The sequence below is a fragment of the Corapipo altera genome, unplaced genomic scaffold, assembly GCF_003945725.1.
Source record: "Corapipo altera isolate COAL_440 unplaced genomic scaffold, ASM394572v1 49, whole genome shotgun sequence".
In the NCBI taxonomy this organism is placed as follows: domain Eukaryota; kingdom Metazoa; phylum Chordata; class Aves; order Passeriformes; family Pipridae; genus Corapipo; species Corapipo altera.
Window position 1 is genome coordinate 911,967 of NW_020884879.1, and position 27,024 is coordinate 938,990.

The 27,024-nt window shown below is 39.9% G+C and overlaps 1 protein-coding gene across 2 annotated transcripts in view; it reads left to right on the top strand.

Annotated features, from left to right (window-relative positions):
- The window catches only part of COLEC12 (collectin subfamily member 12), a 101,657-nt gene extending 76,611 nt beyond the window's left edge, over positions 1-25,046 (top strand). For both annotated transcript variants that reach the window (XM_027638823.1, XM_027638822.1), the window contains exons 3-10: positions 4,824-4,946; positions 11,607-11,705; positions 14,190-15,236; positions 16,562-17,050; positions 17,663-17,799; positions 18,555-18,664; positions 20,362-20,507; positions 21,724-25,046. In XM_027638823.1, coding sequence (XP_027494624.1) covers positions 4,824-4,946; positions 11,607-11,705; positions 14,190-15,236; positions 16,562-17,050; positions 17,663-17,799; positions 18,555-18,664; positions 20,362-20,507; positions 21,724-21,743 — 2,171 coding nt within the window. In that variant the 3' untranslated portion in view covers positions 21,744-25,046. The remainder of the gene's footprint in view (positions 1-4,823; positions 4,947-11,606; positions 11,706-14,189; positions 15,237-16,561; positions 17,051-17,662; positions 17,800-18,554; positions 18,665-20,361; positions 20,508-21,723) is intronic.
- Positions 25,047-27,024: the final 1,978 nt, after the last annotated feature.

Below are 27,024 nucleotides of genomic sequence, written 5' to 3' on the forward strand. Positions count from 1 at the left end.
CCCCACATCCAAAAAAGAATGAAGGTTTTCCTTGTTCCTCCTTTTGCTATTAATGTATTTATAAAAACACTTTTTATTATCCGAGTTTGCTCATGTCTCTTTAAATATAGGTATTAGATCTACCTCTCATCAGCTTTGAAAACCTTAGCTTTGAGAAATTTATCATTTGAAGGCTGCCAACTAGGCTTGCAATCTTCCTTCCGAAATTCAAGGGATGTTATCTCTTTTCAGGGAATCACCGCAGGGAAAACCCCTCTGAACTAATGTATATTTGTTTCCTGCACTACATTTCTTCATCTTATCAGTACATTTTTTGTCAGGGTTATGAAGGGAACCTTGCATCTATGTCAAAACTGATTTGCTAGCAGAAATATTACGAGGCCACCTATGATCCTGCAGCAAGAGCCAAGAAAAGAACACAGAGGCAAATACTCCTAAGAGAATTATTCAGGAAAAAAAGTGTGTGTGTATGTCATATTCCAGTGTTCAAAGATGTGCTCCTGAAGCATAACATAGTTGAGGAGTCAGGCATTTTGTAAGGTGGTCAAAGAGAAAGATATTTAGTCTTCCATTAAAAACCATGGAACAACAACAACAACAAAAAAACCCACAAACAAACAAAAACCAAAAAGCCCAGCTCCTCCTTCATCAAAACCTCTTCTTGGAGCCCAAAAGGAATCTGCAGATGTATACCCCCTGTGTGAGAACAAAGTCTTCAGTCCCTGGAATGCAATGCTATAAAAACAAATACTACAAAGCCTGGTAACAGGGGGATGTCTCACTTGCATATTTTTTTGTGACCATCTTGGTTTGCAGAGAAGGGGGTCCCCAAAGCATGTGAGCCAGCAGGATCTCTTTGTACTATGTTGCTGTCTGTTTGGCCAGATGTCTTCCCAACAGTGAGGCAGAAAAACTAGAGCTCTTATTAAAATAAGTTGGGGGAAAGAATGGAAAAAAGCATGTGTCCAGTGAAATGAGGCACATTGTGTCCCATCTGATATTTATTAAACATTGGTGAAATCAGCAATGAGAAATGCATGTTATGCAGAAGTGACCCTGGCTCCCTGGGTTTGGAAGTCAGTGACAAATGTCTGGGAGCAGACCAACCTTTGAAAACTCGCGTACAGGACACAGAGAGGAGTGCGCTGCACTAGGAGCATCACTACCAAACAGAGAAGAGCTGACTTCAGCCAAGAACACCTTTTTGCAGGTTTTACATATCTTCTGTCAATGGGATGTCTAGGGTCTTTCGCTGTCCATTTACTCTCAGCTTTCTAGATGAGATGTGATACATCTCCTGGAAGAACACTGCATTTTGTTAAGCCATGACAGCAAGCAGTTGAGTGGATAAAACTGGGGAAGTTTTGTCAAATTAAAGCCCAAACATGGGCTCCTTCAAGCCATGATTTTCAGCTTTTGTGGTAAAACTGCAAGATTTTGTGCCAGCATGCTGGGGTTTGTGTAATCACAGTAAGCATTTTTAATTGTCTCCCATTTGTTGTTGCTTAATGTTTTGGCTATCAGAGCTTTTCAGAGCAATCTTGCAATTAAAATGTGTCTCCACAGCATGAACTAAATGCATCTTCTATATCAGAAAACCTTATTTGAACACGATCCTTAGGTTGTGGGGAACGGCAACAGGGCAAGTTGAAGTCAGGCGCTGTGCTGGGGAGGTTGTGGAGCCCTGATTATAGTGTCATTCATACCTACACAGAGAGGCTTTTGTCTTTGCTTATAGCCTGAATTATTTAACTGCACAGAAAGACATCATAATGAGCCTTCCAAATCTTTTCTTCAAGGTACCACTATCTTTGGTATTTTTATAGTAATTTTTATATGTTTAGTAAACTAGAACATCAGCTGTTACTAGCAGCAGAGTTAAGAACTACGTATTTGCAATAAAGAGCAAATTTAATAGCTCTGAAAGACTTTACTCTGTCAATCTCTAGGTAAAGGAAAACAAAGGAGATTGTTAGAGCTCCCTGGTTTTTCACTCCAGCCCTAGACCCAGGGCATGCTAGATGAGGGTAGTGGGGGTTCAATGGCAGTCAGATGCACTTTTAGGCTGACAGGCACTAAGTCCCAGCAAGCAATGCTATACGCAGTTCTAGTCCAGCTCAGTTAATGGAATCACTCTAACCTATATGATCACTTTAGTATACTGGGTTTGTGTTATTGATACCAACAGTGCTGGACTGTTAAAAGATGGAAAGGTCTGGCTTTTGTTGGGGTGCTGTTCTGATGTCAGTTTGAAATACGCTGAAAGTAAAAGTTCCAAAAAGCCAAAGTGCTGTTTTATTGAACCAGGGATAGAGAAGGCTGAGACAAGTGAAACTAGATCCTTATGAAGCACTGGAATGTACATGATGCTTGATGTGAACTGCAATATATCCAGTGACATCAGTGAAGTTTCAGCTCATTACCCTACCCAGGAAGCCAGAGTATGGTGACAGAAAGCAGGTCATGTCATAAAATGAGTAATCTTAATGTGAGACAGTTATCAAGTGAAACTTTTCTATGTGCAATTGCTGTCAAAGGCTTTGTTTTTATTTCTGCCTTTCTCTGTGTTTTGTACCTCTGCAGTCTATCAGTCTTCCCCGATAAGGATCTAGGTCTGCTTCAATTACAGTAAAATAAGGAGGATCAAGCTTTTTGTTATCTGTGTATTTAGAAGATGAATGTGATGTGATTTTTGCCCCAAGCTTCTTGTGGTTTTTGATGTGTGGGATTTTCAAAGATTTACCAAAATGTAATCTGAATTTTAAACCCTTCAGAGAAGGAAGTGCACAGGGGTTCAATGAGTCCCATTAGTACCGGCTAAGAGCAGCAAAATGGTGCTCCAAACACCACAAGTTCCCACTGTGAAATAATTTCAGTCTCTGAATACCTATTGCAAACCTTTAGAAAACTGCACTTTCTGGCTTTTTCAGCAATTAGATCTTCCTCAGTAGCAAACTTTGTGAGACTGCCAGCCAAACAAAGAAAGCCAGCCCACGCATCAGGATCCATAAGACTTGGCTACTGAATTATGGACCCTTCACCTTTTCTTTTGTGATGCAGGAATTACCAGCCTCCCAAATCCAAGTCACCAATAAATGGGCTATACAACTGCCTGTCTCTGTGCCAGCTCCCACCCTTCTCACCTCACAGGCAGGAGACAAGCCTTTCCCCTCTGGAGTTTCTGTTCTTGGGTTTATGCTTACAAGTCTTTGTCTCATTTTGCCCTAACATTCCTGTTCCTGAAAAAGAACCAGATGTTCCCAATTGATCTTATGCCTAAACCCCAAAGAAACCAAATCTATGACATCGCTTTTGCCACCTGGCAACAGAATGTGATGTCAGAGCTGAAAAGTTTAGTAAAAAACATATGATGATGTAATGAGGAAAGTGGACTGACCTATGAGAGACACATTTCTGCCTTAGCCACAGCTCATATATGTGCAGGGAGTATTGAGGAAAATGCCTTGTCAAATAAACTTTGTATAAATCCTCTTCCTGAGTTGCTACAATATGGTAATCCCTCCTCTTTCAAGTACCTTGGGCTTAGGGAAGTCACTGGAAAATGCTTTTTTTTTTTAGAGAGAGAAATACAGTTGACTTAATTTGGTATATTGGTCACCCGTTTTCTGTGAACCCAGGGGAAGTGGCCCGTGCTTTTCTCTTAAAAAATGAAAAATAAAAAACCACTCTGCAGAAGGTCATGGGTTTCAAAAAGTAAAATCATCTGTGGGTTAGTCCTCAAGGGAAATATAAGTTACTCATAAAAAGCTACAGAGCAAGTTTTGATTAGTTAAGTAATCTAGTACATAGAATTTGTTAGAGCTTAAAGCTTTCCTGTGGGACTCCCCTAATAGTACCCAAATAGGATGAAATGTCAAAGAAATGCATTTTCTGACAGACACAGAAAGTTACATTAGTCTTGGCCTGCTTGATGCACCTTGGAACGAGGGATAAATCTCGCCCATTTGTTCCAGCACAGAGCTCCAGTTTTCAGGTTTTTACACATTTGTGTTTCTGATTAATATTTGATAGTTCCAATGCTCTCAAGCTGTTCCTGAGGAGTACATGGACAAAAGAGGAAAATTGCTTCCCTAATAGACTCAAAGATATCAAGCCATTCTTCAAAATAGCTCAAATATAAAACAGTAAAAGCCTGTTTTCTTTCATCAACTTGAGACCCTTTCTCTTAAGCTTATCTACAAGGGGAAATTCACCAGCATTTTTTCTGTGGATGTACCAATGGCTTTATTAGTAAAGCACCCCTTCTTTTCTGTGGTAATAGTATTCTCCAAACCCCCAAAAATAAGAAAAAAGTCTCTCTTGTTATAGAAAGAAAGTGTTCTCATGGTAACCATCTGTGGCAATGGTTACAAAGCAGGACCAGTACTCCTACCCAGGTTTTCAGAATTCTATTTTATTTCTATGTTTTCCTCCTGCAAGAGCATTTACTGTCTCCTATTGCTCCTGCAGTGTGATCCCTGACAGAAGAAATGCTAATCAACATCTGACTTCCAAAGCTCACCATAATCTTGTTAGCACAGAAGATAGCCCTGTCTCTCAGGAAAGTCAATGTTTTTTTAGTGAAGCAGAACCTACTTCTCTTCCCCATATTAAAGATGTTTAGTAAACATCACTCTTTCACTGAACTGGTGATTTAACCACTGTGAAGGCTATCCAGGTAGCACAGGCAAAAAGGCACCCATATATCATCTGCTTACATAAATAATTTGTTCTTTAGGAAACAAAAGAAAACGTATGGGGAGATAAAACCAGCAACATGTTCTTTGCCATTGTTTTAAATTGTTTTAAATTTTCTTTTGCAGGTATTCAAGAGGGGAGTCAATGTACCAAGTGTAAAAATAACTGGGCACTAAAGTTTTCCATCATCTTATTATACATTTTATGTGCCCTGTTAACAATCACAGTAGCCATTCTGGGATACAAAGGTATGTATGCATTAAGCCCTACATTTCACTTTCAGACAAGCATCCAAGAACAATGTCATATGAACTAACCAGGCAATTTAACACATTTCAACTTAAATATCAGTACTTGGGCAATGATACATACATAATGACAAACTGCAACCTTAGATTTTCACTTTCAAACAATTACGAAGTTTTGAAACTAGATTAGACATTTGAAAGAAAGGTTAGAACAAAATGACCATTTCTCCACCACAAAGGAGTACTGACTGGAAGACTCGAATCTGTGTAACGTGACATACTTTGATTTCACTGAGTTGTTTTACATATATCACACCTTTCTAGAATAAATGTCCTTCTTGATGTGAATATCTTCAGGGTAATGTGAATAGCCAGCAGCGAAGTGTAGTATCAATATTATTTTGAAATATCTGGAAGAAGAAAAATTGTCTCAGGAAGTGCCAATGTATTGACTTACCTACAATAAGGGTAATGAACAAAACCACTTAGATGCTTTTAACAGTAATTTCAAAGTTTCTGGTAGTTGGGCAACCAGTAATGGAGAAAATTTCATTTGTGCAAGTCATTGGCTAGGCACATTGGAAAACATGGCTTCAAATTCCCATACATCCTCATCGCTCGTTAACTGTTGCCACTTGGGTATTCTTAGGAATGTTTTGATGCAAATATCTGCTTGTTGGGCAATCACAGCTATAATAAATAAGTAACGTGTGAGTTTCTGGTAAGAAAAAGAAAGTGAACAACATAATTGTGAGTATTATAACATAATATCACAGCATGTTGCAGAGAAAACTAAACCGGCTTTAAACTATCTGTCCGAGTATGGCCCTGAGAGTAGCTTCAAAACCCCTCTAAGGAACTGGGTAAATATTCATGTGATTAGCATGCAGTGCGTCCTGTGCTGCCAACAACTGCGCTCATAGCAGAGCTGACTTCACCTCTGGTCCTTTGCCAGGGAAAGAAAAGGAAATTGTAGAAATAGAAAGGGATAAATAATTATTTAAGAGGATTTGGTACAGTTTTGAGTGAAAAGAAAATTAAAACTATTTGGTTTAGATGGAAGATTTACCCAGGGAGAAGAGAGAATGTGAAGGACAGATAGAGAGATATAGGTTTCATGATAAAGCAGACAGAATATGGCAAATTAACATAAAAGGTAAAAAAATGCAGTACATCTATAGTTGATTAGACACTCTCCTGAAGTATGTGTAACTGGTCTCTGGAAGTCAAATTTTGGGGGAAAAATACTTTCCAGGATTCAAAAACTTGCTCTTGATCCATAAAGATAATTTGGTCGTATGGGTTAGGGAAGGCCTTTTGCAGATATAAATCTGCAGAGATCTGCTTACAGCACATGTGGATGGGATCCTTCTGGACTGTAACCCATCCACTAAGCAACTGGAATTTAGCAGAATTTCACTCGAGAGTTTTATATAAGGCTGTCAGTTCTGAGGCTTACCAGAAAACTCAGACATTACTCAGTATCAGAAATAGCATATCAAGTTGAAGGGACCATTGCTCGATATCTTGCTTTGACACGTGTTTGTGTGTGTGTAGGAAGCAACAGCAATAAGGAAACTGTACAAAAGTTTCTCTTCCTCATTTCAATCCAGTTTTCAAGATTCTTTCTCCATTGAAGCCTCTAGCACTATCTTTTCCCTAGGCTTTGCTCTCTTCTTGAGGCCCCTTCTTTGCTACACTCATTTCTAAACCTTCTTCTTTGACTGAGCAGTCATCAGTGCCCACCAGGGATGAGTCTTTCTGTCACAGCCATACCAAGTCACAGCTGTCCAGGGCAAGGACAAATGAATTTCCTCTCCCCCCAAAAAATGTGGAAAAAAATATAGCAAGGTGGGTAGTGCATATCTTGCTCACAAACCTTAAGACATCTTGGTGGCCACTGCTCCATTGCTCACCAGTTTGGTGACTACTCTGTTTGAATGCCAAGGGAAAGATGCAGAGAAAAAGAAGTACTGTTTCATCCAAGGTATCCCTTCTGTAACACAAAGCAACAAATGGTAACGTGTCGAGCATTCATTTTACCCTTTGTACATGTGATTTAAGAGCTTTGTCTTCATGGTGCCTACGTGCTAATTTGCAGAGAAAAAATAAGTTAGATGAAACCCCAGCTGACACTCCATATTCAAATGAATTACTGCAATATTTCTTCTCAGCTGATTGTTGAGAAGAAATTAAGCCTTAAAGGAAGAACAAAACTCAAAATAAAATTTTGTAGAGCTCTTGAACTCTCCTCTCTGTATCAGAGTTTGGCTTGTCTTTTTTTATTGTAATATTACACTGAAAGAAGGAATTCTGCTGGCATCAGGGATTCTTTCAGACTCTTAGCTAAGTTTCCATTAAATTTGCCTCCCACACTTATGTTTATAAAGCCCAAAACTACTTTTAAAACTTTCATTTCCTACGTTGTATTTAGGTATCCTTTGTGATTTAAAACTACTAATCAGTGGATTAAATATGGCAGGCAAAAAAGTAACTCAATGGGAGGCAAAGTCAACACAGAACAAACGTCCAAATTGGTGGTAAAAATTACATGGTATGTTGGAGAAACCTGAAACCAAAACATGAATTAAACATCAAGGTCGTGAAGGAATAACAAGCTGGGTTTACTATTCTTTTGCTTTGAGAAGACATATTAAATTATTGTTTAAAACACTAATAAAGCAATCTGTACTTTTTTTACACATACTATCTTACATTAAATGCAAAATATGAAGTTATAATTTTTCTGGCACTAGCCAGTGTCAGATTAGCCTATTGAAGGTGAATGATATTCCTTTGACTTGCTCCAGTGAGGGAAGCTAGTATGCTTTCAGCTTGAATTTCTGGTTGTTCTCATTCTGTAGTCAGTCCTTGTTTCTTAAGTTTCTTGACTAATGCCCATCATGACTTTCATCTAGTTTTCTTATCTGTCACCTAGACACAGTTTGCCTGCCATTTTGTAAGGCCAACATATCCTGGTGAAATGGTACATTTTGTTATAGTGGGTTAGATGTAGATAGTCCTCACTGTTCTGGTCAGCAACTACTTGAAAACTTGGTTTCCTTTAGAGGATGTTCACCACATTTCCCACTGTGACCTTGTCAGAAAGTGAGATGAACAATGCAGCTAGATCTTGGCAAGCTGAGAATTAGAATGAAGCTAACCAAAAGCAAGTTTAAGGCATAGATAACTTTGCATTTTTGAGAGCAGCAGACGTTGGGAGCACCAGAGTGGCCTTTGTAAGGGATGTTAGAGGTAGCCAGTCTGCCTGTTTTGCCTTTTTCTGGAGAAGATGGGAAGCGCTTGTTCAAGCCTGGGGCACTCCCAAGAGGTTGACTTTCACTTCTGAGAGTGCTCCAGATGCTCACCTACAGTTAAAGGCTCCATTCAGTGATAGTCATGGGAGCTACTACCAGGGAAAGAAAGACATTTCCAGTAATAGAACATCAGTCCCTATGACCTCTTTTGACATCAACAGCAACAAAACAAACATTGGCTCTGGCTCTCTACTCATTCTCCTTAGAGTTCATCCTTTCCACTCACAGGGCAGTAGCAAGAAAGTAAGTAAGCAACAACTTGCTCAGGGAATGACTTTGGACAGAGGATCAAGTTTTTTTTTAACATGTAGGGTAAGATCCCACCCCTACTTAAAGCAAATACATGCGTTGGTTTGTCTAGCCTTGTCCTTGACCTAACCGCGCAGTTCACATTTCCAGAGACCTCTTCTGTTTCTGCTGCTGGAGCTGGGTGGTTTGAATTTGGCTCTGGATTGCCCTCTGAGGGGAAACAGATTTAAAATAAGAGAAATGGTTTGCCTAATATAGCTAATTCTGCACTCACATCAGTTAATCTGGGTAAGTCATTGCCAGTTTAGTGTCAAATAGACAAAAATCAATACCTTGGGTATTCGAAAGCAGCCTTCTCTTTCCAGCCCCTTTAAATAAGCATCTTCCAGCTAAGTTGTGTCTGCCTTCCCTATCACTGCTGTCTGGCATTCACTTACACGTTAGAATTAAAAGCTACTACTTTCTGTAGAAGAGGAGCTGCTGGGGACTGAAAGACCTTTTAATAGTGCTCATTAGTGATCTTTCAGATACACAGTCCAGGCATGGCCTTCCCCACATATCATGGTCAATCAATAATACCAGTAAGACTTCTGATTAAAGCCCTGTCTTCATCAAATTTTTGGGATGTTCCCCATAAAGACTGTTCATAGCTCGAGCTACTTCTCTTTAGTGTGGTTTTTCATATTTTTTTTCTTTGGGCAATGAAAATACTGCCGTTGCATATTTCATTCTCTTCAGTCTCATCTAACTGCCAGACAACTAATTATTGATAGGATTTTTACTATTTTCATTTGCTTTGGACTCTTCAGGGTAATGTCTTAATCCAAGTTTCCAGTGACAGATTTCTTTCAACCATAAAGACATACTTGTTATAGGACAGTATAAAATCTTAGTTTTACAAACTTCAGATCTGAAGTACAAATTGGCAATAATTTGAACAGCAAAAGGAAGAAACTACATTTTCCTTTAGTTACTGATAATATATATTCACTTGCCAACTCCAAGTGTGTTGCATAACTGGAGAAAACAGTAGAATATTACACTAAAGCTGAATTAACAAGATCCATAGGTGATGTGACATTGCTAGTCAAGGCACAGGTTCACTTGAATTAGGCCTGCTTTTTAAGTCCAGATGATTTCATGAGGTCCCTTCTAAGTACCCAGAGTGAGCCATATCCTTCACGGTGACTATCTGTAAACAAAGCAAAACATAACAGGCTGAACAAGGAGCTGCCTAGAGCCAAAAGGAAAAGCCAAGTATATCCTCATGCTCACTGCGTGCAATGCATAGGTGTACACATGCATCACTGGAGTGTCAGAAACAACTGAAAGACCTTTGCTGATCTGGGCTCCAGCCTGGAAGACAGCTGGGCAGGACAAAGAGAGAATCAACTCTGGATTCATTTAAAGAAAATGGCATACAGCATTTTGACAACTTTAATGAGCAGAAAAACCAGTGAAAAATTGGTGCTGTAATGCTTTCTAAAGCAGAAGGTATTGAGCAACTGTCCCTCTGAAAAAGCAAAGCCATTATTGTAGCCTGGGTCTGGTGTTTAGCAAGCAATCTGTCATCATCTCAAATACAGAAAGCCACACTCTGACTTTGCACACACAGTACAGTCTCTGTTTTGCTGGCTTGTTAGTAGCTAAAAAGAAGCAGGCAGGTAATTCACTAAAGGTTATCTGGTCTCTCTGAAAACCCTGAGACTTTTTCTCTGTTGTAACTCCATTCACCTCAGTGCTGTTGCATCAGAGATAGTCTTGGTCTGGTTTTTCTCCTGTTGGTTTTGGAGAAGCAGTAAAAGCCTGCTGTGTAATTGTGGTATCCAGAATCAGAAAAACAAAGGCAAAAGTTAATAAAGAAGGAGAACTTGGTGGACTACACTGAAAAGGTCTGGGATTCATGTGGTTGCTCATGAGCAGCAAAAGATCCTTAAATTTCACTCCTAGTAAAAACCCAAATCTTTACATAGCAATAGCTTCCATGAGACTATTTCCTAGCTGCAAATCATCTCACAGACAGTAAGTTAGTGGTACCTGCTACCCCATACAGGTTTACAGAACCTAAAGACATGGAAAACACCTTATTTCTTCTGTTTGAAACAGGGAGCTGGCACAATAACTGATGTGGCCTCTCCCAGGTTGTTTCAAACCCATTCTGCTCCCAATGTAGTAAAAGGGCTAAATAATCTCATGATGAGAAGCAAATTCTGCCTCTTGTTGTGGCTTGAATGCAAAAGGCTATTAGACAAGGTTTGGTGTGAACATTGTAGGCTACCTCTAACCTTGCAAGGATTTCACATTTTTGCCACTGGAAGCCACCCCAGGCTCTTTATTTGTTCTGCTTTTTCCATACCCATATCAATTCCATCAAATAATCGAATGTCTCAGTGACAAGAAAATTACCCAGAATTACAAAATAAAGAGCACATCAGCCATAAATCTGCACTTGCTGAATGACCATCCTTTCAATCTTAATGAGGCAGAATGGTTTCAAGATCATTTTGAGTGATCTGTACCAATATCAAGATGTTTAAAATCCCCAAAACTGCTATCTTAGTCCTAAGTTTGCTATCCAGATGGCAACTTCTAGTGATTAAAAGGCACAAGAAAAAAAAGGTTATTTTTAAGGATAGATGGCTCATAGCAAAGTAAAAGGAAGTCTTCTTTCACATCTGAACCTTTAGCAATCAGTCTGCCTTTGCCACACAGCACTGTGCTTGAAGCATGGAAATATTGTTAAAAGAAAAGGACTTCATTCGTGAGGAAAACCCACAAAGAGGGATTTCCTCATTCAGGAGAGAGATTGCTCATGGGCAAAAAAAATGTTTAGAGACTATTGGCAGACTGAAAAGCTGGAAGAATTCTGGGTCTCACCAGCAAATAGGAGCTCATCCTTCTGCATTTCACAGAGCAACAGCAAAGTGTAGTGGCAAGTAAGGAAATTCTAAGGTGTTTTCTTTTTTTGGTGTTTTGTTGTTTTGTTGGGTTTTTTTGGCAGTGGCGGAGTTTTTTGTTTGCTTTATTGTTTACTAGACTTTTTCCACTATTTCACTTCTCTTCTTTCCATAACATACTGTTCTCTTTCTCCTAGTTGTAGAAAAAATGGACAATGTGACAGGTGGCCTGGAAACATCCCACAGAAGATATACAGAAAAGCTCACAGAGGTGGAGAGCGATCTGAAGAAATTAGGTAATCTACACACAAGCAAAGCTCCTTTGTATTATGGCTCTGGGGTGTTCTCCTGGCAGATAGTAGCAGGAAATTTGTCTGAAAAATCTCTGCCTGTGACAAGATACAGCACTTCTATTCCAATTTCTCAAGTACTTGTGAAAGAACTTAAAAATAGTTCAGATCAGGTCTGCTTAGGATAGTATTTTAAGCACACTTCAAAATTTACAGTTCCCACTGAAATCACTTTGGAAGCATTTATACTTAAACAGACACCTAAAAGTTGTGCTTAGGAGAGAATCTTCTCTGAGGTATGTAAAACATAGCGGAAGCTGTTTCACAGCACAAGAGATTCTACATGAAGTGCAAATCTGTCACCCAGTCATCTTGATGCTGTTTTAGCAACTAAGATTCAAAACTAAAGGCCATTTTAAGAGTTGTACAAATAATCAGCTGTTCAAAATTCTTACATCTGAGGCAAGTTGATTACTTCCATAAAATGTTTCTTGATCATCTCAGGGAATACAGGACAAAAGGTTGTTATGAGTTCAGATCTTCCAATTGCTATCAAAGTTCTCAGTTTGCAGGAAGATGGAAAACAAAATCATGGATAAAGATTCTACTCTCTAAGTGTACATTCTTACCTTTCTTCCTATACACAGACATATTTTATTATATAAATTATTACATAATATAAATATACACATACATGCTTGTGCTTCTTGAAATAAATTTTGTTTAGCTCCATAAACCATATATTGAGATGTGTATTTCTATGAAAAATTGTTGGCTTGCAGCTTGATTATAAATTTTTACAACTTTTTCCCTTCAAAAAAGAACTGGCTTCTAAAGTATTTACACACTGCATTTAGTTCAAAGACATGGGGTGATATGTTCTTTTACTCACACTTATACAGAAGTAAATGTTACAACTTAATGCACGTGCAACCTTTTGAGTTATACTTGTGTTATTATATTACACTGATTAAATTTGCACAACTTGGAGCACCTTTGATTCATTCATGCCACATTTTTACATGCTGCTGGGTGGATGGCCAGTGAGATGCTCAGGACCATCATTTCCCATTTAAGTGGACTTGCCATGGAGTTAGTTAGGAAAGTTCTGTAGCAACTTTTGTAGGGAACGTAAAGGTAAGAGTACTGCTGTAGGACCAAAAGTATAAGAGTGTGTGGTGAATGGAAGACAGGCCTTCAGAGATTAGCTTCGGGATGGCAGTTGTCAAGAGCTGTGTGTGGATTACAATATAATTTGAGCTATAGCCAAGAGATAAACATAAAGTCAAGAGCTGAGAAGATCCTGGAGTGAGATAAGCAGAAGAGCGAGGAACTGTGCTCAGGAAGATGTCCATCCACAAAAGACTCCATAAACACTTCAGGCTGAGGTCTCACAAGCCACCATTTGATGTTTGCCATCACAACTCGTTCAAACACATCAGACAAAAGCTCCATACACAGCTGTATTCACTGTACTTTATGAAAACCATACTGCTCTCTCTTGGAGTCATCTGAAATTATGGACTTCATACTGCATAATTCATAAATATAGCTACACTTAGATGAAGACAAAAATATATGGACTGTGAGTAGGATAGTAAAGTGATTCAGGTCAAGAAAGGGAATATTCCCTGAAACCAAGTGTTGACTGCTTATTTCCTTGTTTTCTATGTCCTGGCTGAGAGGCTGTGCAGATTTATCACGGGGTTTTATCATACTCAGACAGGGCTTTATCATACTCAGACAGGCTTCCAGAAATATTCTGAAGGGCAGTAAGCAAGAGCAGAGATGTTCCTCAAACATTAAAGGTTTTGCCTTCCTCAAACTCAGACCATGAGGAAACAATAATGGCAAAATAAATGTCATTAAAAGCAATAATAATGTTTTAGAGAGAAAACCAGAAATACATCATATCCTGACATATCCATAGTAGCCTGCTGGCAAAGCTTTTGTCTCTAAACCAGATTGTTTTAAAATAAGTATTAGAACTTTTTTAAAACTAAACCTAAGATTTTTTAAAAAAAGGAAACTATATGTACTAAATCACAGTGAAGATTTTCCACCTGCCAAGAGGAAGAAAACATGAACAGCAAAAATAAACTCCTGAGCTTTCAGCAAAATCCAGTTGTAACTTCAAAACATACACTTACTGATACCTGTTTAATGTTTTGAATTCTGTTTGCCGTTCAGTTTTCAGTCAGAATGCAGCATTATTTGAGTCCATATACTCATCAGTTGCTAACAATACTTTTCCCATACATGAATACAGAATCACTGTTTTGTTTTCCTCAGCAAGACATGATTCCTCTTTGCTTTTTTTCTCTGTTTAGTGGCAGAACTTTGCTTAGTGGTTACTCTTTGCTGGAAACAATAGAAGTTCTACTGAGCAGTTTGTCAGTCTGACTGTACTTAAAATACACTGTGCTGGTTTATACCGTATTTAAAAAAAACTTATCCTAAAGACTTTCAATTTTTTTTCCTGTGCAACAGATGACCAAGCTGGACAAAAAGCCCTGAATACTAACACTGAACTGTCCAGCTTCAGATCTGACATTCTGGCTCTTCGTCAGCAGCTTCATGACATTGCAGAAAAAACTACCAGAAACAAAGATACACTGGAGAAGCTCCAAGAATCTGGAAATGCATTAGATGATAGACAGAGCCAAATGAAAAGTGCCTTAGACAGTAACTCTTTCATGATCATCAGTGTTAATAAGACTCTTCAGTCATATACTGGCTATATCAACAGTCTTCAACAAGACACAAGTAATATCCAAACAAACCTACAAAACCAAGTGCATTCTCATAATGTAGTCATCATGAACCTGAACAACTTAAACCTGACTCAAATACAGCAAAGAAATCTTATCAGTGTCCTGCAGAAGTCAATGGAAGATACAAGCTTGGCTATTCTAAAAATCAAGAATGACTTTCAAAATCTGCAGCAGGTTGTCCTTCAAGCCCGGAAGGACACTGACTGGCTTAAGGAGAAAGTACAAAATTTACAGACTTTGGCCGCCAACAATTCAGCATTGGCAAAAGCTAACAATGATACCCTTGAAGACATGAACAATCAGCTCAGTTCCTTCAGTGGGCAAATAGAGAACATCACCACAATTGCCCAAGCCAACGAGCAAAATCTAAAGGATCTCCAGGAACAGCATAAAGGATATGAAAACAGAACTGCTGCCAGATTCAGCCATCTAGAAGAAAGGTTCCAAGTCTTTGAAACTGATATAGTCAATATCCTTAGCAACATCAGCTACACTGCTCATCATCTACGGACACTGACCAGCAATCTCAATGAGGTCAGGACAACTTGTACAGACACCTTAAGTAAACATTCAGATGAGCTGATTTTTATGAACAGCACATTAGCCAATATTCGCATAGACTCTGCATCTCTCAAGGTGCAACAGGATTTGATGAGGTCAAGGTTAGATGTTGAAGTTGCCAATTTGTCAGTAATCATGGAAGAAATGAAGCTGGTAGATTCCAAACATGGCCAGCTCATCAAGAACTTCACTATCCTACAAGGTATGCAGCTTCCCAAATGATGTCTATGCTGAATTCCTACTTGCATTACTTCTTTAGTTCTGTGGAAGTTAGTGCATGCTGATACAGAGTCCTGGGGTTTTTCATTATCTAATCCAAAACTTTGGAAATGTACATGTAGCTTGAATTTTCCTTACTAATTTTTCTATGCCTTCTTTACATAGCTAAAATGGAGATGCTATGAAAGAAGGTTCTGACTTAGCAAAATTTTATTCTGTCTGACTAACTGACTGGATCTGCTTTTGATTTAGTTTCTAAAATAAGCAAGTAAAGGTGTGGAACCTCAAGAAACCAATCCCTGCTAAGAAGGAAATGGCTAAAAAATATGTGTTGGACTATTCCCAGAAAGGTCCACCCTTGCTGAAAAACAAGTTACTATTTCACTTTAAGCCAGTTGTTAGTCTGCCAGAAAACATCCTACTTTATTTAGGTTTTAATCTTGGGATATTTTATTTTCTCCAGAAATAAATGGCATCAGGTTTAGGAGGTTTCTCCCAGCCAAGTATTATCCCAAATGAAAAGAACGCTCATATTTCCAACCTGATGTGAACCAGTCAGGCCTAAAACTCTAATCACAAATATAAATCCAGTGCTCCAAATAAGCTAAGGCTGAATTACAGCCAAGATTACATGTCAGTAACCCTAACCGTTCTCATTTCAACCAAGACTAAATGATTCCAGTTTGGGAATTTATCTCTGGAGGAGTTTAAATTATGTAGATGGGTGGTGGGGGGTGGGAAGGCATTGACAAGGGATTTGCTCAGCCGTGATCAGAATCAAAAATTGTTTTGTTGTTTATTGCTGTCACAGTATTGCCATTACCTGTTGGGGGTTATTGTTCCCTGTCCTGTTATAGCTGGACAGTTAGCAGCTTCTGGTCTTTCCCACAGTTGGCCTATCTTTTTGACATTCCATTATTGACAGAGCAGCAGACAGGGTCAGCTGAAAAAGTCCTGAGGTCTAAGAGCAGAGAGGTGAGACTAGAAGGAAAAGGGAGGGTGGCAGAGTGAGGAAACAGGACCATCAACACAGAGGACCACGTGCATCAATAGTACAGAGTGTGTCTTGCAGGGAGTGACACCTTGGCTGGTCACCTGGGGCACAGTATCCCGTATTTCGTGAAGGCTGATGAAAGAGCAACAATAGAGAAACTGGGAAGCAGATGTACTGTTATAAGCACTGGTGGAAGCAACTCTTAGCCTGTTTCTGCATTGTTAAATATCCAGTGTTGCTGGTCTGACGTACTAAACAAGGACCCCGTGTGTTTTCTATGCATATCCCTACTTTGCATGTTTACATTGTTTCAGGTCCTCCTGGTCCCAGGGGACCTAAAGGTGACAGAGGCCCTCCAGGTCCTCTTGGCCCCGCTGGCCTAAAAGGACAAAAAGGAGAGAAAGGAGAGCCTGGACCACCAGGACCTGCAGGTGAGAAGGGCCCACCTGGGCCAGCTGGGCCACCAGGAGAAAAAGGAGGGAAAGGTTCAAGAGGATCGCCTGGCTCCAAAGGTCAGAGAGGTTCTCCTGGCAAGACTGGTCTGCCTGGACCAAGTGGAGACCCAGGGCCACCAGGTCCACAAGGCAAGGATGGTCCACCTGGGCCTCAAGGCCCACCAGGATTTCAAGGCCTGCAAGGAACTGTGGGAGAACCAGGGGTACCAGGACCTCGAGGACTACCTGGACTACCTGGAGTCCCTGGGCTGCCTGGTCCAAAGGGGCCACCTGGCCCACCAGGGCCACCAGGTCCAGGGATGCCAATGGCACTACAGAGTGAACCCACGTCAGTACCCGAGGCTAATGGTAAGATATCAACACACTGCATCCACCTTCCGCTGACATACAGGTACATGTAGCAGACAGTGCTCACCACTTAGTTACTGCTTCACATAACTTTACCTGCCTTAGACTAAGTCTCTGGGATTTCAGAGAATCATCATAGAATCACAGAATGGCTTGAGTTGGAGGGAACCTGAAAGACTATCTAGTTCCAACCCCCTTGCCATGTACAGGGATACCTTCCACTAGACCAGGTTGTTTAAAGCCCCATTCAGCCTGGCCTTCAACATTTCCAGGGATGGGGCATCCACAGCTCCTCTAGGCACAAAGAGTCCTGTTAAGTGAAACCATACGTGTTGGTCTTCTTTCTGATGACCTGAAACTGATATAAGTTAAAGTTTATGGCTAAAGAAAAGGTGGCAGTATTGTGAGTAATAAATAATTCCCTTGGTCACACAGTTTAGACTTGATTTTACCCAATCAGGATCCTATTAAGTAAATTCCTGAACTGTTTGTAAGTACTTTAGGAAGCAGCATTCTGTAGATGGGTATGTGTTCCTCCACTTATTATTGGCCCTATTATTGGCCCGTTTACTTACCAATGACAGGCTTAACACAAAAAAATTCACATCACAGGTTGTTCTCCTCATTGGAAAAACTATACAGAAAAGTGCTACTACTTTTCAATTGAAAGAGAAATTTTTGAAGAGGCAAAGTTATTCTGTGAAGAGAAAGCATCACGCTTGGTTATCATCAACAACAAAGAGGAGCAGGTAAGTATCTTCTATTTCTGTTTTTCAAGGAGAGAGTTTGAAGTTGTTTAACATGTGGAAACCACAAGGTAAGTGTGAAGCTGAGAGCATCATGAATTCATACAGTAAAGTAGACACAGTGATTGACTCATTAGCATTTTGTCCACCCTCTTTTTGATCAGCCGCTTCTCCTTCTGCAGAATGGCAGTGTGAACAGAGCTAGTGCTGACCCTGAATGTGGTGGGCACAGAGCAGTCAGAAAGGTTGCTGAGAATTGTAGAAGTTTTGAACCCTTAAAGATGAAATCCATTGTGCCTTGCATATTATCAAAAATGCATTTTTTTGCATCAGTGAATGTAATTTAAACTGTCTTATTTAATATATGCAGCCTAAGACTACTGTGACCCAAGAATATTTTTAATCTGACTATAAATCTAATTTTACTTTTAATACTATTCAACACAGCAGTGGGAATGTCAAGGTCCAACTGCTTACTCTTTGTGGGTTTTTTTTTCAATTTGTATCTATAAGATGTTAGATGTGACTTTATGTCAACCTAATTTTCATGCTTAGCTCTCTCTATCTCATATGCAAACACAGCAATGGATTCTACTTTGGGCAAGGGGTCACAAGGCCAACTTCCGACACATATCTTCAGTTTAAAAAAATTTCTCTAGCCCTTCCTATTCTGATAACAAGACATTCATGAAACCAGTGTAGCTTATTGGCTCCAAAGACAGTTGTTCTTGTTATGGACTAAGATCTTTCTTTCACAGCAATGGATAAAAAGGCAGATTTTTGGGAAAGGCAGCTTCTGGATTGGACTAACGGATTCAGAGAAGGAAAATGAATGGAGATGGCTGGATGGATCCTTACCAGTTTACACGTACGTAAATAAAATACTGCTACCACTCTTGCTGACACTTCTAAAAGCAGCATCTAGAAATTGTCCAATGGATCCAGATGGCTGTAGATGCCAATGATGTAATTTGTTACTGAGGGTGCTGCTGAACGTTTTTTTCCTCTCTCCCTTCTCCTTGCACAAGGCTTTCTTTCCTTGCCAGAAAGAAAACTGAATGTTGAATGAAAGAATCACATAACTAAACAGTGCAGTGTTTCTTGCCAAAATGTTTGCTCCTGACTTTTATTACAAAGTTGAGATGGAAAGCACAGACAGTTTAACTGTTTTGGTTTGAATTTTCCTTATTTGCATTACAACTGGCTATAAATAGAGTACTCATTCTGATAAAAAATGACCAGTCCTTAGATAAAGCCCAAATCCAAGTGGAAAGCATTAAACATAAGGAAAATGCATGAAATAAGGATGTCTATGCTTTGGCCAGCTGAGAACTGAGTTGGCAGCTCTCCAGGAATCCTAGAGCTACACCTAATTTGTCCTAAATGGAACAGATTGTAACCACCCAAATTTTTAATACTGAGGAGTAGACTAAAGAGTTTATAGAGCTGAGCGTGCTGTGCTTCAGAAAAACAGACTACAGTCAGTCAGATGTTACAAAATGATTAGCTGTGATCTCAATGGTGTTCATTTACATGAAAAAACACGGAAAAAGTCAGATGCATTTCAAATGAGCCACAATATTTTCCCTTTTTTCTCCCTCCCCATTTTCATCTGTCTTTCTCTTTAAGGCAGCACTGTGACTGATTCCCACTTCAGGCACTGCTTTTAATCAGTTTCCACTACACCATGGTTTTAGGTGCTCTGGTGTAACCTCAGAGCTGTTGGTTACTGATTTTCAGAGTATTTCATTACTTCTGGAAAGCTGTGTGTCCTTCCAGGTGCCTGGTTGGACACTGTGTCAGGCAGGCATGTTTTTTAGCTGAGCATGGACTGTGTCAGCCAGCAACCACAAGCTCCCTTCAACAACCTGTTTCTTCAGGAAAATGGAGCTTTTAAGTCCTGAGGTTGGAAGTCTTTCTCATTCATTAAACAAAAACAGGATGAGGAAACACTTGCTGCAAGATTTTTTACAAATGCTGTGTTCAGTTTCACCACCAAAGTTAATGATCTCAAAAAGATGTGTGTATATATACTCTGTACATTCCTTATAAGTCAAAAAAATTCCCTTCCCATCCTAGCATGTGTCCCTCAAACACGTACATCTTTTCTGTTCCTCCCAAGATGCCCTGGTTCAGTCAGAGAGCTGACCGCCTTTGCAGTGAGCAAGGGCAGGGTGTTGCCATCTTGGCAGTACCTGGGAGCTTGTGGGCTCTTCTCAGTCCCAGCTGCCAACGGGAATGCAGTGTGCAGGTTTTGCAGGCTTGGAGCAATGCACATGGAGCATGGAGCACTCCCACTGTGTGTGCATGTACATTCAGAAACTAAAATAAAGTTCATCAGTCTAAATTTAGGTCTCTGAGTTTTGGCAGCCCAAGGCCGAATAGATTCCCTTGTCTGTAATACATCTGTTTTCCATTTTCAGCAAGAGTCATGTATTGTTTGTTTCAATGTGTATTTCCCGTTCAGAACAGATCTCATGATGTTTTCGTTAATTTCTTGTGGTGAAAAACTGCCATGTGTGCTGTGTTGTGCAATCATATCTCTTTTTCTTTTTTCGTTGAAAGAAACTGGAAAACTGGGCAGCCTGATAACTGGAGTCATGGGCATGGGCCAGGGGAAGATTGTGCCGGGTTGATCTATGCTGGGCTCTGGAATGACTTCTACTGTGAAGACGTTAACAATTTCATTTGTGAAAAAGACATGGACAAAGGTAAGCAAGGCACTTGGTTTAATTATTTCACCATGTCCATAGTAACTGTCCCACAGCTAGAGGTGAGAAGATCCAGGCTAAATGCAATGGCAGTACCTTGTTGAGGAAGAGGGGGAATCACATGTGGAGCACTTCTACTCTGATCCAGCCCAACATGTGCATTTCTAATACTCTGAGTGATGTAAGTACTGGACTTATTGCACTCGGAAAGAGCAGTCTTGAAGCTGGCCATAGCCATGGCATACTCTGCATCTTGACCATCTCCTGTAGACTTTAAACATGCCTAGAATTTCCGACATGGTTTGGCACGTGCTCAAGACCCTAGTCACACTGGAAGATGTTTTTATAGGCTCAATGGCCATGCAACAGGACAAGCTGAACTTGGGATGACTCAGGCACCAGCCTTCAAACACCAGAAAGGCTTCATTTTGAGAGTTTGTGCAACAGGAAGCACTTGATGACTGCTGAGGAGGTCTTACAATTCCCATCACTACCTGGAGATGTCCCATAGGACTGATAAGCTGGGTCCACAGACCATAAGCAATTCATCTCTTGCAGCTGGATTGAAGGACTCATAAACTGCCAGTGTGGCCGAGCAGTAGCCCAGGTCATTGCCACAGGGTATCTCTTTTTGTTGATACAGTCATTTCTGCAAGAGCAGGGGACAGGTGGTTCACATGGCTGCTTAGAGCTCAGCCATATCATGACAGAACTAGGTGGTGTTTGTGTTCATGGTGGGGCTCTGCCTGAAACATTATCTCCTCCATACAACCTGTTTAAACATTGCTTTGCCAGGGGTGCCTGGCTGCTCCAGTTGGAAACTTGTCGGCTGAATTTCAAAGAAGGCAGACACAAATGTCAGCTAGAGCCAAAATTACATCCCATCCATAGAAATGCCCCTTAAACCAAAACAAAACAAAGTGCTGAACAAGCTTTGTGTGTGTATAAGTCTGTTTGGATGCCCAGAATGAAGGACCATGTGTAAGTAATAATGTAATTTGCTCTAGATTTCCTACATACATTTGTTATTTTAAGAAAACTTCATGGTTTACAAATATTTATCCTCCAGGACATACAGGATCTGAATATGAATCTTCTTAAATTTTTTACTTACCTTGATCTCTGTAAGTTTTCTTTTTGCAAATTTGGTTTATCTTCACAGGTTTTTTACAAGATTTGTTTTCTCTTTGTTTTTCTTTTTTCTCTCATACTCTAGGGCAAATATTTGGCATGTAATAGGCTGTGACTTTACAGATACCTACATATTATGAAAATCTACGTAAAGAAGAAAATCCTGGGAGAGAGCAGCATCGACTTCCAAAATTAAATATTAAAAAAAAGAAAAAAGCAAGCACTGAAAACTGATTTAAAAACATAAAGGAATTTAACAGCAACTCTTCTCCAGCATCCTGCAATTATTCAAGGCCTTTCAACCCGCAGCATCAAGAAATACCGTTGGGCTAATTCTGTTATAGGTTTTCTTCCCAACTAGTAAACACATACATAAGCAACTTGTGTCTTCTGAGAAAAGACATTCCATCAATCTGAGTAAGACTGTTGGTCACTCATATAGAAAAACATATAAAGCAACTGTGTAAACAGTTGTTTCATTTGCTAAAATCCCAAATGTAGGAAAATTATACAGATACACGAATATATAGATTTTATATAAATATATATATATAGTCCAACTCTTATCAATAATATGGAATATACTTTTAAGAGCTTTTAAAACTTTGTATTTTTGTACAAAATATTTGCTTTTTACAATTGTTCTCTTTTTTACTGACTTTTTTTACAAATATAGTGCACAGGGGCCAAAGAAAACAATAAAGGTACTAATAATTCATTAAGGTTTGCTGTCAGGCCTAGCTCAGCAGTAGAGAAATATTTTTCCATTTAGAAATATTTGTACTTTCCCAGATGATTTGTTCTGGTTAAATAACTTTTAAAGCAGATTTTAGGTAGTGTTTTCCTTACTATATGCAATCTAGTCTGTGTGTGTAACAATTAAGTTAACTAAGGACTAGATACTCAATAGCTCTGATCACAGGCAGTGTTCCACTGACCATGTTAATAAAAGCTTTTCCTTCCTTCCTTTCTTCCTTCCTTTCTTCCTTCCTTACTTCCTTCCTGCCTGCCTGCCTGCCTTCCTACCTTGCTGCCTTTTCTGCCTTCCTGCCTGCCTTCCTGCTTGCCTGCCTCCCTTCTATCCAGCCTGCCTGCTTTCCTGCCTTCCTGCCATCCTACATTCCTTCCACTCATGAGAAAATGCCACGGAAGTAAATCACCAGCTTCTGAGAATGATTTTGAAATGTTTTCATTCCTTCTCCCTTCTTGTAAGGAATTCTGCCCCAGTAGGTGCTACACATACTGCAAGTCAAGCCCAGCTCAGAGACTTTATGGAAAGAAAAACAAAGAAGCTGCACACATTGAAATACGTTTGTTTTTAAGACATTTCAAGATCTGGTAAGAAGGACATGCCATACTCAGAAAAGTCTAATAAACTTGCACTTCTCCTAAGTGCTTTGTAAATCAATCTCTCTGTTTTCTTGGACTAGTACTTCTCTCCCAAACAAAGTAGAAAATAAAATATGCTGCAAAACAGAAGGAGATGATATCATTACGCAGCCAGTTTCCTCCACAGTCCCATGTGCCGTTGTCTAGGCAGCAGCATTGCTTATCACGAATTAAAAAAATTAGCAGTTAAATTCATTAGCAGAAACTCTTGTATTTGTTCCCAGTTTTTATACTCTTTGCATGTCCACATGCTATATGATGAAGGAAGTTGTTTCGGCTTCTTGGGAAGGAGAGATGTTTTTCCATTGCCTCCTGACCTGTCGTTTACCTTGGCTGAATGCAGATAAATTTGTTGAAATACTCCAGCTCTGTTGGAAACAGACAAGATTTTGTACTTCAGATTTTCAAATATTGCTCCTAAACCCAACCAATTAAAGACTGCTACTTCCCTACGTCTCACACTCTCTCCAGTATTTTAAATTTTAATTATGATTTTCTTTAAAAATACACAAAATATTAGATTTGGGAAGCTGTCCTGTGGGTACAAATTAGATATGAGACAGGAACAACACGAAAATTGCAGATGCTTAATTAAAAGTGAGAGGTCTGTGCATTTCAGCTGCAGAAACCGTGCCATCTTGGAGGCAGGGCTTTTCTTCAGACAGTCTGGATTTCCTGAGGCTTTTCTTTTGGCTTTTTCATCAGGTTTTGAATACAACTTGATTCTGCCATACACTCTTGTCATGCTGTACCTGGGAGTCGCATGTAGATGCCTTCTGTGCTGTTTACATATATATTTACACAGTGTCTATGGAGATAATGTTAAACTGCTATTTTTGGATAATGAGTTAAAAAACTATTATTTTGCATGCCCAGAGAGCCTTACAAACCCTGGTGAGTGGAGCCTTGCAGAGCCACACTGAAATAGAAGCACTACTACCTTTGTTTTGAATGTTGGCTTATTTAGGTGAAATAACCCCCTTTGGAGCATCTGCCACATTAAATGACATTCTTCCTGCTTTTTACTGATATCATAAACTTCTCTCACCAAGAGAAGCTAATGAGAAGCCCTGTTTAAGCCCAAGCTGTACTGCTTCCTTGCCCCGATTTCATCCTTCTCTTCCTTCAGCAATAGCAGTGATGGTACATATCAAGATCAGATGATCCAAGAGTCATCCAACGTCTTCCAGTCAGAGGAGTGACATGCTAAGGACATTGAGAAATGAAATGTGACTGGACTTACACCTTCTGTTCACACGTTTGAATCAAAGACTGCAGCTTTGCAGCAAACTGGCTGGAGAGGGGTGCTGCAGTTGCATGCCTAGCATGTCCAGTCATCCTTAAAAAGTGTCCTGAGCAACCAGGTGGACTGAGACAGAGCATACTTTTGACCTAGGATTCCTGCAGGAGGGAAACAGAGGTGTCAAGTGGCAACAAAGATTGAAATCACTGAGAAGGCCAAGGGAGTGTTAAAACAGCTCAGGAACCTGTCACAGAACGGACAGATTGGCAGGGATGTGAGCGGGACACCAGAAAGGGCCAAAAAATTGTCATGAAAGTCAGAGCCACCACTCTTTAATGGGAAAACATCCCCATTAAGCCTGTTTTCTGTATGGTTTGAGTGATAACACAGCTTGTTTGGAAAGTTTTAAGTGACAGGAAATTATTCTGTCCCAGCTCAAGTTTTGGCCTTCTTATGCACAAATACTGTAACTTGTCCTACTGAGTACACATTCCCATCATCATTTTTCTTGTTTTACATCAAACTAAATGCAAGTTCATGTACCCTGGCAAGCACTGAGACTTTGGGAAGAAAAGGAGGAAAAGGCAGAGAGGGTGCAAAGTCATTGTGATATACATTCAGTGCTGAATTTCTTAATGTGATTTCTGACTCGTTTCATTAATTTATTTGGAAACACCTTCAGCTAATTAGAGCTTATAAATTTCAAACTCTCATTCTCTTTGATGTCTATAAATAATACCTGCAAATGTTCCAATAAAGGTATGACTAAGTGGAGACATGGAAGTGAATGTTGTTTACTCTGTGCGCGCGTGCGTAACCAAGAGAGATGTGGAGCCAGACGCACTCGTAGGTATTAAAAATCTGATGAAAATTTTTTCCATTAAAGCCTTCCTTCTCACTTACACCATCCTAGTTCTAAACATGACTGTGGCTATCTTATCTCTTAATTGCATTTTTTGTGCCTTTTTCTTGCAGCACCTCAGTGCTGGGAACATAGTTTCAAAGGTAAAAACTGAAAAAGACCTTTAAGAAGGGCTGAAGAAGCAAGAACTCCCTTTGCTGTTTACTGTCCTCACAGACAAAGCATTTCAGATGCTTAGGATATCCTAAGTAGAGCAGGATCAGTCCCTGCATTAGCCATTATGGTAACTACATTAAATTGGCTGTTTATAATGTCTACTCTGATCTTGCTATTCCTCTCTCACTCAGATGGCTGGCCTCCTCCTTTAATTTTCTGTTCCTGGCAAGTAGCTCCTCTGTTCTTAGCAAGTGACAGAAGTCACCAGCAAGGCAAGGAGCTGGTTGGAGGGCAGCCACTGGCTGTCAGAGGAAACTGCTCTGCAGGGAATAAGGGAAAGGTGGCTGAGTCAACTCAGGTGTGAGAAAACAAAACCACTTTTGCCCAGTGAAGTTTCCTTGATTAAAAGCACAACAGCTCACACAGCTGTAGCATCCAAAGGGAACAAAATGTCTCTAGCCCCAGGCTCCAGACTTGCTTAGTTTTCCCCCTCCCACTTCTGCAGATGTCTCTGTGCCCCCTGGAGATGTTTGCTCCTCCAAGGGCACCCAGCTACCCCTGGAGCAGGCTCTGTGCTGCCACGTGCAGGTATCAGGGATCACACAGGTGAGAGGCTAGCAGTGGGACAGCTGCCCATGCCTGGCACTCCCCTCCACTGGGACATCCAAGGCTTGGGCAGGAGCGGGAAGAGGAGGTTCCAGTGCTTACCCACACTCAGTCAGAGGTAGTTTGGGTATCTATAGATGGGAAAGCACAATGCGTTATGTACAAAACCCTTGTTCCCCAGAAACCAAGCCTTTCTGAAACCAGAGCCTATTTGTTCATTCACCATCTCCTTCTCATTTTTTCCATGCTGTTCAGTGGAAAGGAAAAAAAAAAAACTTGGCTAAAAATTTTTTTGAAAGTTCTCATGTGTTTTCTTTCATAGGGTGGAATACATTTGTTTTTTTCTGTCCATCTGGCTCAGAGATGAAAAAAACATTCTTTGATTTCTTTTTCAAAATAAACTCAGTGTAACACTCTAAATTTTGTGTGTAGGTTGTTTTTTTTTTTTAGACCAGAACAATAAAAGCAAATTACTAGGCAAATAATGCTCTTTTTAGAGAAGATCTTTCATGCTGTGAGGATTTTCTTACCCAGAGAGCTTCCCAGAGGCATGTAAGTATTGCCAACCCCATTTTGAGACTGGAGGAAAAAGGAGATTTTCAAGAATATGATTCATTGTAATGTCTCAGTTTTAGGGATTTTGTTTTTGTATACTGGGGAGATGATTTTTAGAGGTGACTTTTTCCAATGAAAACAACATTGTCACAGAGCAAATTATTTTTCATACATATCAGTGAGGGGAGTGGACTTTTCAATACTAAATTAAATAGAACCATATCTTTCCCACATCACCATGCATATGGAAGTTGGCCGTTTCTGCTGCTGTTTTTGAGAGCAGAGTTCAGTGTGATCACAGCAGAGCAACATCAGCGCAGTAGAGAGCTCTGTCCAGTGTGGGTAAGAGTTAACACATGACATTAAATTACCAAGAGACTCCTTGATCAGAAGAAGGAAGGTTAAAGGACTGCTGAGACCATTGAGTCCTCTGCAGCCCAACTTCAATAAATCTTCCAAGAAGCATACCAAGTTATACTTTAAAAATAATTTGGGGTTGCTTTGCCCCTTTAGTCATTTTGTCTGCTCTTCAAAAACTTTATTAGGAGTCTTCTTCTAATAACCATTGTGAATAC